This window comes from Cannabis sativa, chromosome 3, assembly GCF_029168945.1.
Source record: "Cannabis sativa cultivar Pink pepper isolate KNU-18-1 chromosome 3, ASM2916894v1, whole genome shotgun sequence".
Classification (NCBI taxonomy): domain Eukaryota; kingdom Viridiplantae; phylum Streptophyta; class Magnoliopsida; order Rosales; family Cannabaceae; genus Cannabis; species Cannabis sativa.
The window spans coordinates 29,729,252-29,742,676 of NC_083603.1; the positions used below are offsets into that span (position 1 = coordinate 29,729,252).

The 13,425-nt window shown below is 31.9% G+C and overlaps 1 protein-coding gene and 1 long non-coding RNA gene across 2 annotated transcripts; both read left to right on the forward strand.

The window, feature by feature from the left end:
- Window positions 1-5,514: 5,514 nt before the first annotated feature.
- On the forward strand, window positions 5,515-8,368 carry LOC115709711 (protein SLOW GREEN 1, chloroplastic). The gene has a single exon (XM_030637882.2). It carries the CDS (start codon window positions 6,917-6,919, stop codon window positions 7,931-7,933), a length of 1,017 nt encoding a protein of 338 aa, XP_030493742.2. The 5' UTR covers window positions 5,515-6,916; the 3' UTR covers window positions 7,934-8,368.
- A 2,792-nt stretch (window positions 8,369-11,160) lies between these two features.
- Window positions 11,161-12,834, forward strand: LOC133035704 (uncharacterized). Its single transcript, XR_009686835.1, has 2 exons — window positions 11,161-11,287; window positions 12,559-12,834. It is a non-coding gene; the product is annotated as an uncharacterized LOC133035704 (long non-coding RNA).
- The last annotated feature ends 591 nt before the right edge of the window (window positions 12,835-13,425 follow it).

The following is a 13,425-nucleotide window of genomic DNA, read 5'->3' on the forward strand; positions in this document are numbered from 1 at the left end:
ATGTTAGTAAAGTCTAATATTTTTTCCCATATTTACCAAAAATAAAACCCCTTCCAAATTTTCAAAGGGCCAATATACAAAATGGCCATAAATCTAACAATTAAATTAATAAATGTCCCTTTTTATAAAAAATTAACAAAATGACCATTCAGTTAAAAATTTGATGATGAAATTACAATTATAATCTTAAATAATAAACCCTAACTTTCTACCCTATTCTCATTTTCTTGTGTCCAGACCACTCGTCTCTTTCTTCTCCCTCAGCACCAAGCCTAGACCATCTTGCCTCTAATAGTCCGATCGCCACCCCTTGAGTATTACCACGGCAGATCGTCACTGCCCCTGCAAGAAAAAAAAATTAGCTAACAACAATAGAAATTCATTAAAAAAAACAAATTGACTTTATAATAATATTCTTCGAATAAAAAATTTACTTTTATAATATGGTCAATAAAGAATAAACTCTTGCTACTATAATATTAGATTAATATTTTGGTATATTTATATAGCTCAGAAGTATATCTTTTTAATGGGTTATTGCATATACAAACAATTTACTTTTATTACATATAAAAAATTACTATGATTTCTTTGTTTAGGAACAAACAACTATTGTGGAGGAACAAAAAACACAGGAGAATATTGAAATGCAGGTATAAAAAGGAACATTTAAATTATTTGTGTATATTATGATTTAAGTTTTTAGTTTATGTATTTTATATTATGGTATATATTTATTCTATGTTAGGATATATTAAGGAATAGGTAATAAGGAATAAACTCTTGCTACTATAATATTAGATTAAGATTTTGGTATATTTATTTTGCACTATGGTAAATATTTATTATCTGATAGGATATATTAAGAAATAAAGAATAAAGTATAAACTCTTGCTACTATTATAGTAAATTAAGATTTTAGTATATTTATATAGCTTAGAGGTATATCTTTTCAATGAGGTATGGTATATACAAATAATTTATTTTTATTACATATCAAAATTACTATAATGACATTGTTTGTTAGGAACAAACAACAATTGTGGAGGAACAAAAATTACAGTAAAATATTGAAATGCAGGTATAAAAAAGAACATTTAGATCATTGTTGTATATTATGATTCCTTCTTGATATATTTATTTTGCACTGTAGTATATATTTATTATGTGCTACGATATATTAACAAACAAGAAATTAAAAATAAACTCTTAATATAATATTAGATTAAGTTTGGAGTATATTCACATTGTTCTAAGGTATTGAAAAACCGTGTTTTTGCACATGTCAGTTGTATATAAGAAAATATAAAACCGTAAGTGTTTGCAGAAGCAGAAAGTAATTCTGCTACAGCAAAACGAAACAGACAGAATATAAAATATTTGTAGAAAAATAAATAACTTGACACAAGAGATTTATACGTGGTATCAGTGTTCTCACGAACACTCCTAGTCCACGGGGCCACGCCCAGAGAATGAAATCAATTAATAAAGTACCAAAATTACAAAGACAATTGACTTAAACAAGTTTAGACTCCCTCTAAAGTATTGCCGCAATCCTTTGTAATCCACTTTATGAATCTGACTTCTTGAAACACCTTCAAGCCCGAACTCCCTTCGTCTTTGAAGTGTGAGTGCTTACTTCCTCCCGAAGTAAGGCTTCAACAAGTCTTCTCTTGAAGACCAAGTGCTTACTTCCTCCCGAAGTAAGGCTTTATCAAGTCTTCTCCCGAAGACCAATCTCTTATTCAGTCAAGTAGTTCTTCACAACCTCTAGGACAGAGTAAGAACAGAAATAGACAACTAGAACCTAGATGAACAACTAGGCTCTCACAAAACAAAGAAACTCTATTCTCTCTAAAAGGATAATGCAAAAAAATGAATAATGGAAGAGTTGATTCGAATGGTTGCTCTCTAGGCTCTATTTATAGAACATAGAAACCTTAGAGACAACCACAAGTTCGAATCTATAGCTGTACAAGAACTTTCCTAAAGAAACACGTTCTGCTACATCAGATTCGGATGCTGACGCAGCAGATCACACCAGAAACGGGAAACTTGCTATAATTGGGTCCGATCCTCTATCAATGCTTGATTCCTGCCAAAAACAGATTAGATGTTCTGATTGTATCAAGATACAATCGAAATCAATAAGGAAAAGGCAATAATCAAAGTTTCCCTAAAAAGGACAACTTTCCAAAAGAGAAATGCTTCTCTTTTAAGAAGTTTTCAACAAAGGAAAGTTCAGCTGAAAGTGCAACTTTCCTAACAAGGAAAAGAGCAACTATAAACTGAATTTATAAGGTAAGAAATCGAAAATGAATGCACAACAATCTTACCATAAAAGGAAAAATTATTTTGTCAACTAACTTGCCAAAAAAGGACTTTACAGGTATATCGTTTCTATGAGATGTCGTACATACCAACAATTTGATTTTACTAAATATTAAAAATTAATACAATTGCTTTATTTGTTAGGAACAAACAATAATTGTGGAGGAACAAAAAGCACATGAAAATGTTAAAATACAAGTAGAAAAATGAATATTTAGATCAAAAAGTATATGATGATTTAAATTTGGTATATTTATGTTGCACTATGGTATAATATTTATTGTGTGATAAGGTACATTAAGAAATAAGTAAAATAATAATCAATGGTGGTATATCATTTTAAATTTGTGGTATATTTATTGTGTGCTAAAGTATATTCTTTTTTTGACCATAGAAAATTGATCGTATATTAATTTACACTATGGTATAGCTGTTTAGGTTTGTGGTACATATATTTTGTATGCTACGGTTTATATTTATTAACATGTGAATACTAAAGTTTGATGTAAATATATATATATATATATATATATATATGAAAACACACAAAACAAACATACCTATCTAATAAAGAATATACCAATAAATATATGATTGAAGGCTAAAATATATTGCTACATGATATTCTAATCTGTTCAACCAAATGGTATATGAAGTTTACTTTTGGATATATCCTATTTAGTGCTATGTTTTAAAATTTTTAACCAAATGCGAAATATGATTGGAAAATAATTTTTAATATTGCGGTATATTATTTTCAGAACAATGCTATATCTAGATTTGCATCAGGTTTCACATAAAATAAAGATTTAACATTATGGTATATTATTTTTCAGAACATTCACATATCAGTTTTACTTTTAGGTATATGAGGTTTGTTATGGAACTCTATTCATATGCCAGTATATTACTTTGAGAGTAGGGTATATTGTTTCTATGTAAGGTGGTATATTAAGAACAAACTAAATTATATTACAGTATATTGCTTAAATAGTGTACTATATTATTTTTTATGTGCGGTGGTATATAAAGAACGGAAGACAAAGATGTTTATTGTAAGTTTTGCATCTTTGACGATTTAACAGTGTGGTATATTATTTTTTAGAACAATGATATATTTAGTTTTGCATCACATAAATGTGGTATATTATTGTTTTTATATGGTATATTATTTCTAATAATGTGGTATATTATTTTTCAGAGCAATGATATATTGGTAAATAATTTTTAATACTAGTATAAGATACAAATAAAAATCATACATCACAACCTAAATAACATATTAGACAGCGACAACAACAGAAAAATCTAAAAGGCAAACAGTATAATAAGGAATAAAAATAAAAGAGTAGCAGAACAAAAAAATTAAATTATCATATAGTTACAAATCAAATCTAAAAACATTACTAAGAAAGAATTTATGATACTAGAAGAAAAGCAGAGAAAACAAACCTCTATGAACAAATTTGAAAAATTAAAGAGAGGAGAGAAAGGAATCGAGATGCAATGATCAAAAAATTCAGGCAAAGTAAACGAAAAATTTTGAGAGAGAAGAAGCTTTCGTCGTTGTTTGGAATCAGCCTCTGTAATTTTAGATCTATAAGTTTGAGGTGTGAAATCCAATCAAAAAAATGAGGAGAGCTTCTTCACACATTCGATTAGGAGAAAGTAGGAGAAAATAATTGAAATAATTTAGTGGAGAGAAAAATTAGATGAGAGAATAACCTTTGATCGTTTTTTGGATGAATGACAGAAATTCCTAAGACAAACTTGAACAAAAATGAATGAATTGGAAAAGATAGAAGACTTGCTCCATGTTTTGATCAAGCTCTACATTTGCATCGTTTTTTATAATTTCTTTTAAAGGAATAAAACATATAATACCTTTTACATAATAAAGGGTAGTTTAGGTATTAAAAAATAAAAAAGAACATTTTTTTTATTATTTAAAAAAAGAGACATTAACCATTAGAGTTAGAAATAAAGGAAATTACACTTTTTATGGGATTTTAAAGGTTTTATGATAAATATGACACATTTATGTTTGACCAATTTATATGGTGTTTTTTTAATTTTAGGTCTTTTTATGGTATTTGATATGCCATATATATGTAATTAGGTTTTCAAATCCCATATTTAATGTTTTCATTTATTTAAGAAGTTTTATTTGTCACTGATGTCGAAAAAGTCATTGAAGTTTGCTGCCGGTGCCGAAAAAGTCGTCGGAGTAGCGGTCGGTGCCTGAAAAGTCGTCGGAGTTGCTGCCGCTGCCGGAAAATTTATCGAAATTGGCATTTTCGCTGGAAAAATCACTGAAAAAATACCAAGAAACTGGTTTCTTGATAAAGAAACCACTTTCTTGGTGATTTTACCGTTGACAATGTCAATTCTGACGACTTTTCTGATGCTAGCAGCTACTCTGGCGACTTTTCTGGCACCGACAGCAAACTTCGCAAAAGTCATCAGAATTGGCATACTCGCCGGAAATAAGTTTCTTCATGAAGAAACCAGTTACTTGATGAAGAAACCATTTTTTTGATGAAGAAATGAGTTTCTTGGTGATTTTTTCCGGTGATTTTTCTTACGACAATGGTAATTCCGACGATTTTTCTGTTGTTGGTAGCAACTCTGATGACTAATACACCGGCAGCTACTCCGGTGACTTTTTCAGTACCGATAGTTAACTCTAGGAAATTCTTCGAAATTGGCAGTCGCCGGAAAAATTACCGAAAAAATCACCAAGAAACTGGTTTCTTTTCTTCATCAAGAAACCAATTTCTTGGTAATTTTTTTTGTGATTTTTCCGGCGATAATGCCAATTCCGATGACTTTTTAAGCGCCAGTAGCAACTCCGGTGACTTTTCAGGTGTCGGCAACAACTCCAGCGACTATACCAATTTTGATAACTTGTTTCAGTTAACTTTATTGCTTAGCATTTATCTTTCGTTATGATTTTTCATAGTGTCGAATTTAGTTTCACAGGGTTCATAAGTTCGAAACTGGTTTTACAGGTTTTAAGGGTCTGTGATGAGATTGCTCTATTTTATGATGTTATTGTATATTTTTAATTTTAAGTTTCTTTTTATTATTTTGTTTCTAGGTTTGAAACTGGTTTTCACACTTCTATTTTGTTTTAGATTATTGTTGTGCATTGTGCATTGTTTTGTTTATATTTATGAGTATTTTTTTTGTGTTTTTTTTTTTATCTATTTGGTTGATTGATGAAACTGGTTTAAATTATTTTCAGTGTATATCATTTTTATTTTGTTTTGATAATCTTTATTATTGTTGTGTCACGAAACTAGTTCCTTGATGAAGAAACCACTTTCTTGGTGATTTTTCTAGTGATTTTGCTGGCGACAATGCCAATTCTGATGACTTTTTTGACTCCGACTATTTTTCCGACACCGGCAACTACTTCGGCGACTTTCTGGCACTGACATCAAACTCCAAAATAGTCATCGGAATTGGCATTGTCACTGGTAAAATTACTGGAAAAATCACCAAGAAACTGGTTTCTAGATGAAGGAACCAGTTTCTTGGTGATTTTTCTAGCGACAATGCTAATTTTGACAACTTTTTCAACGTCGACAGCAACTCCGACGACTTTTCCGGCATTGTCAGCTACTCCGATGACTTTTCCGGTGCCTGCAGCAAACTCCGGTGACTTTTCCGACACGAGTGACAACTCCGGCGATCACTATAGTTTTATTTGTTTTATTTTTTTAAAAAAAATATTTTTTTTTTAAAAAAATAAATATGAATGGAATTTTAATATTTTTTAAGGTAATTTAATTAAGTTTTTTATTTTTATGAATTTTAAATTCAGAATTTTCTTTTTAATGTTAAAAAAAACCATATTTTAATTTGATTGGTTAGATAATGCTATATTTAGTGGCATTTACATTTTTTATGTCATATTTATCATAACTTTAATAATTTTTCTCATATTTTTGAAAATAGTCCTTACAAATATTACTTGCATTTTTCTTTGGGATTATTTCACAAAAATATAAAAACAACAAAAAAATTACAAAAATACGGTTTCACAGAATTTTAAACATTTTTACGATTTTTTTGATTTTATTTACAGAAAATACGATCTTTTTATGTTGTAATCTTGTTAATTTGTTGTTGATTTTTTGTTATATGTATGTTATTATTTTGTTGTTATTTTGATGTTATTTTGATGTTATTTATGTAGTTTTCTTGTTGATTTTATGTTGTTTTCATGTTATTTTTTAGAAAACCATAAAAATGTAAAAAAAAACATTCTTTTAAACGTAAAAAATGTAAATATTTTAAAATAAATTTTGCTTTATCTAATTATTCCTTTTTCTTTTCCAAATGTTATAGTACATTATAGCCCAAATACTTATCCAATGGGCCGGGACAGGTCTGGGGGTAGTTTGGGCTGAACTGGATTGAATTCCGTAGGCCGAGTCCCAAGGGGCCCAGGTTGAACGGCATATTCTTCTCGAAATCTGGTTCTCCTTGAGTTCTGACTCGGTGGGTGAGCGAAGGGTTTTTTCAAACTCTTCTTCTTCAACCTTCCTTTCAATACTCCAAACCAAAACCCTCTCCAATGGAGTCCCTTGCTAAGCTCCACCAACCTTTCCACCTCTCCCTCAATACCAACCGTCTATCATTTACTAAACCCATTTCTTCTTTTCGAATATCATACTCATCATCACCTTCCTTCAAGTTCAATTCCCTCTCCATTAAAGCATCTTCATCCTCCTCTTCCCATAACCCTAAACCCTCGCTCCTAGCCTCTATTGTCTCACCCATTCTCAAGACCGCTTGCATCTCCGTTGCCGCCGCTGCTCTCTTTTTCGTCCGGTTCCACCACAAACCCGCCTTCGCCGCCGTCCCAATTGCTGCACCTTCGGTTGTCGAAGAATCGTCTAAGGAGGCTGCCAATGATGACCAAGAGAAGCTCATTGAGGAACATTTGAGTAGTAACCCAGATGATATGGAAGCGCTTCGGTCACTCATGGAGATCAGGATCAAAGCGAATAAGCTTCAAGAAGCAGTTCAAGTGCTCGACCGGCTGATTGAGCTCGAACCGGACGATAACGAGTGGCCTGTGCTTAAAGCCAACATCCATAGTTACATGGGTGAGCTCGAATTGGCAAAATATGAGTTCGAAGATATTTTGAAGAAGGACCCTTTACGCGTCGAGGCTTATCATGGGCTAGTAATGGCGGCTTCTCAGTCTGAGGATAGTAATTTGGATGCTGTGGCTAAGAGAGTTGAGGAGGCAATGAAGATGTGCGAGAAACAGAGAAATAAATCCGAGGTTAGGGACTTTAAGCTCCTCATTGCTCAAATTAGAGTGATGGAGTCCAATTACTCGGATGCTTTGAAGCTTTACCAGGAGCTAGCCAAGGATGAGCCGAGGGACTTCAGACCCTATTTATGCCAAGGGATTATATATACCTTGCTAAAGAAGAAAAATGAGGCTGAGAAACAGTTCGATAAGTTCAGGAGGCTGATTCCCAAAGAGCATCCTTATAGAGAGTATTTTGATGATAACATGTTTGCAACCAAGCTTTTTTCGCAGAAGGTGGAGAGGGAGACTGCGGGTTCGAGGAGATGAAAAAAAAAAGGATTAGAATTTTGCTTTATTAATGAGATGTTCACTAGCTGGTCACTCGGTGAGATTGCCCAGTTCTTTTGTTCCCTTACTTTTGTTTTTGGTTAATAGTTTTGTTTAGATTGTAGGTACACCGAAGACTCCTTTTGTAGTGTTTAGATTATAGGCTGGTATATCTTGAATCAATCTGTGAGGTCTAAAAAGTTGAGTAGAATCACTGTTCTGGTGTCAACATTTGAAACATAAGATGATATGGTGTTAAAGTATATTATGATGCTGAATAACTTTAATTTGTTTGGTATCCACATTGTTGTGTGAGTTTACTTTTCTGTGTGCTTATGTATTTTCCAAATAGTTTTGCGTATATGGTGGGCTTTATGCCTAATAATGTATCTTTTGGGGATGCCATAGAAATAATGGAAGTTGACAAGAGGCAAAGACACTTTTTTTTTTTCCTTTCGCTGAAAGATTTTTCAGCAATCTAGTGCTGAGTGCTATCTTTCACTAAATTGTTGAGATTTGAGACTTGGAGTCGTTTCGCGTAGCTGGTGGATTGTATGCTAAAGGATGTATCTTTCTGGATGTTATAAGGTGGATTGTGTGCTAAAGGATTATCTTTGTGGATGTTATAAGAATAATGGTTGTCTTTAGAATGCAATGACACATTTTTTAGCTTAACAATGTGAATCTGAAATCTAGTGACCTTTGTATTATTAAGGTCAATGCTTGCTATTTTTTTTTTCTTAATTTCTTGAGTACAAGTGGTTTTGAAATAATGGATGTTGACAAAAGGCAAAGATGTGTTTTTTCTGCTTTATAGTATGAATTTGAATTTGAAGGACAATTCTGAAAGCTAGTAGTAATATGTTGTGTGATGTTGCCGATATCTTTGGCTAAACATAAGGTTGCGTTCGGTTGCAATGAAAAAGAATCAAGTTTCATTTTATTTCTTTATTTGGTTACATTTTAAAATATTGCAATGTCATATTCTAATAGAGTGACTTTTTCTCATTTGGGTGGAGTTACTATTCAATAAAAGGTCATTCCAATATTTATGAGAAAAAATTTATTAATTTTTTTTTATGTATTTTGAATTCAATTTCATTCCTATTTATATTCTTATTTCTATTCCTTTGATACTATTTTTTCTAACCAAATGCAACCTATGTGTGCTTGCAATATCTTGCTTTTATTTTTTAGTTGTACTTTTTGGAAAACCTGAAATGGCATGCATCTGAAGCTCCAATCCATCTTGTAACCTTCGTACTTGCTCAGGAGCATTGGTGGCTTATTACAGTCTTCTTCATTACATAACTGTGATTTAAATGTGATACAACTCGATTCAAGTTTTGCATTCTTAATTGCTTTTGTGAGGCCTCTGGCTAACTCTTTGATGCAGCTAGGTGTAGGCCAAAGTCCTGTCTTAATTCTTAACTGCTTATTTGTCTTAATGAAAATTCTATGGGGAGATATTTTTTTATTACTTGGACAATAATGTTGTTGAGATGTTTTTAACGAAAAAAAAGATCTCAAAGGTTTCTTGTTGAGGTCAAGGTTGGGGGAGCTTGTCCTGTTTATTTGTAAGGCGAGCCATCGTTGGTAAACTTTAATTGCTAGTAGTAAATCTCCACGACACTTCTTTTCCTTGCAACTAAAATATAAGCTAGATATATTTCTAAATAATTGAGCTTAAACTCAGCCAATGTTGTGGGACCTATTGAAAAAAGTTGCTGTAGAAAAATAAAAGAAATGAATTTACCGAATTAAAATTTAGGTTAAGTCGCGGATTAGGTTGTCCTTTTTAAGGTGCTCGTGGCACTGTCCAAAATTGTGCAAGCAGACTATCAATCTTGTCGTTCGCAGGATAAAACAACTCAGTCGTTAACATTGTATCGGTACTTTATTGCACGATAAAGAATCATCAAAATACAACACCCAATAATTGTGCCATTGCTTGGAATACATGTTTTTTTTTTTTTTTTTAGAAAAAAGGGATGTCTTTCTCTTCTTTGTTTTGATGCATCATATGGAGTAACGGGAAGAAAATTATTTTTTTGATTGTGGGGATCGTGTGAACGATCATGTGAATGTTATTGAAAATACGAAATGAGAAATCGTCTCTGCTTACTAATTAATGAAACACGTTTAAAACTTATTTTAATTAATTAAATAAAAATAATAATTTAATAAATAAATTTTTTCCAAAAAGATATAGTGACCCATGTCCTCCAGCTTGACATGGTCAGATGCACGACGACGGTACACGCATGTGCGGTGGTTCGATGTGTGAGTCCTTACCCATGCGCACAAAATTGGGTACCCCTTTGGAACCTAACCCAAGTTCCAAACTGCACATTATATACACTTTTAGTGAAGTGTTTCTATTACATGTGTGACTCTATTCACTCACACACCACTTCTCATTTTGTAAAATTTCACCAAGTTCCAACAATTCCTCACTTAAAATTTTTAAAAAATATTTTCTGGAGCAGTAGTCTAAGCAATAAGATTGAGCATAGACAATCATATCTTTTGATTTGACCTTTGCGTTGTGAATACAACTTAGAATATACTAGAGTGACTTGTAGTCTTGAACTCTATCTCTAACGATATACCATGCACAACCTTTCTTGGATGTAGTCTAAAAGCTCGTGCTTTAGTGGTCATGCACGTCTATCCCAGTGTAGTGAACTATAATATTCCAGGATTAGTAAAATAGATTAGCAACTCTTATTAAAATAAATTAACTATAATCGAGTAATTATATTTTTGTATAATTAGTTGTATTAGATTATTTGAGAATTATTGCATTTAAGACCCTGTTTATGAATGAGGGTTTTTTTTGTAATTTTAGGCCGAGAAGAGATAAAATCGTAATTTTGATTTATATTGTGTTAATGGACTATATTATGATATAGTATGTTCATATGATCTTATGGTAGATGGTTCTTGAAAAGTTAGCACGGTATAGTCAAAATTAGGTATTTTAGGCTCGAACAGAGTTCGAGGTCCAAAATTAGTTTATTGTTTAATTATGTTATTACATAATATATATGAGAATATTTATGTGAAAGTGTTTTGACTGGGATGCCCTTGATTATGCTATAAATGGAATTTTAGCCCTAGGGGCAATATGGTTATTTGACTAAATATTACCAAAAATTAAGATAAGTCATTTTTTGGCTAAGTTGAAATGAATGATTTTCATTTTTTTGGTTTATGAACCCATTCCCACCGACCCCTCTCTCTCTCCTTAACTTCTTGCAAAATTTTGTTATCTCTTGTAATTTCTTAGGAAGAAGCTAGCTTGGAGTTGGTTTGTGTCGTTTGATTGAAGTGGATAGAAGAATACTTGAGGTAGTTCTAATCCCTTTATTTATTTATTTATTTATTTTAAATTTTAGAAAGTTGAATTGCATGTTGTGTTTTGGTAGATTGTGGATGAGAACCATGACTTTAAGAACTAGGTTTTTTATTATTTTTTTAGGCTTCAAGCTGGAATTTTATGTTGTAATTAGTTTTGTTTTGTAGCTGGATTTAGGAGTTTAAGTTTTGTTTTTATAGTTCTAAATTAGGAGTTTTGAGCTTGAAAGTGTATTGTGGCTATTTTGAGTTTTTAAGAGCATGTTTTGTTTGGAGATTTGGTGTTTGGGGTGATTTGATTTTTGTATGTTTGAATGTGTTTAAATATGTTATTTGTTGTATGAGATGCTTAAAAAATATTATAATTTGACTTGGAAGTCAATATCTAAGATGTGGTAGGTTTTAGTTTTTAATTGGGTAGTTGGTTTTTGTACAAATATGATTTTCTGGGTGTTTATGGGCTTTAAAAACCCAGTATTCGCGACCTAGGACAAAACCAGAGAGGATGAGGCCCTTTTTTGGTTCTAGTCGTGACCACCACAAGTCTGGTCGTGACAATGGCATTAACATTTTAATATTATTTTTTTGCTATTTTATTTTGTGCATAACTTTTGACTCTAAATTCCGTTTTAGACGTTTTATATATCGTTGGAAAGCTTATTTTGAGCTCTATTATTTGGTCTAGTTTTGGAGTCCTAATTGTGAATATTATGAATGTAATATTTGGGGAATTAACCCTAGTTTGTAAAACCTAAGGATTGTGATTAGGATTACCGGTGCTTGGTCAGAATCACCTATGGATTGGGATTTCTCCTCATATGTTAGAAATCAAGTAAGACAGTGAATTAAGCACATAGAGTATAGCACGGTGGCGCAGATATATGATATTCGATTGGTGTTAAATCGTGACAAGGGTTATTAAGTATGTATTATTATAAATATGCAATAATTTGTTAAATAAATATCTGAGTAGTGTTATGCGGGTAAGACATAACCAGGTTAAACTCAGTAGTTATAACTGAGAGAAACTCTAGTAAGGCCTTAAATTTAAAAAGATGTGTGAGCGTAACACGTAGGTATATGCTACATAAACATTTATTATAGTCACATTATTATATAGAATAATGTAATATAAACTGTGGTGTTACAATATAAATATACATAGTGGAACATTGTCAGAAGTGTAATTATTATTATAATTATCATACTGTAATATTTTTTGTCTTGCTGGGCCTTGTCTCACATGTGCTCTATTGTGCAAGCAGAGTAAAGTAGTGTCGGGTCAATCATGAGTTTAAGGACTTTGAGGATGACTTTTACATGTTCCAACCAAGCTAGATCACGAGGGTTGGGTCCAACAGGAATTAAGTAGAAATTCTATTTTGCTGCTTAGGTCGACCTGTACAAAATAACTTGTAATATTTTGAAAATAAATTTTTACAGGATCCTGGTTGTGTAACTTTAAATTATTTTGGTTTATAGTAAAACGTCGATGTTTATTGCAAGTTATTTATTTAACAAAGTTTTATATTTATTTTAAATCACTTGGCTTTTGGACCCTGATTAACGGGATTAGTAGTTTGTAATCATGGCACGTGGCGTTTCTCTAAGTAGAACGTTACATGAACACTCTAGAAATTTTCCTAAATTTCATGGGAAGCGGCCCCACTTCCACATTCATGTAGGTTAGTCTATCAAGAGTACTCATGTAGCTAGGTACTCCACTCCACATAGAGTATAGATCCCATTAAGAGTTTATGTTATCTCAACCTTATATCGCTTCAAGAATACATGCTTCACATTTCTTATAACAATAGCATGATCTCATTCTTTATTACATCATAATTTGTTATTACCCTTTGAACATATTTCTTGGGATTCCAGTCTATAGGTCGGGTTACCATTATGAGTGACTCATTATTCTACTAGCAATAGTCCCATACCTTTCGAGGTTTTAAGAACTTTCTCTCTAGCTAATCTTTTTATCAAAGGATTGGCTAAGTTTTTATCAGTGCGTACATGATCCACTCTTACTGCTCTAATAGTGAAGAACTCTCTAACAATACTATGTTTATGATGAATGTGTCGTCTCTTACTGTTATAATAATGGTTCTTAACTTTTGCAATAGCCG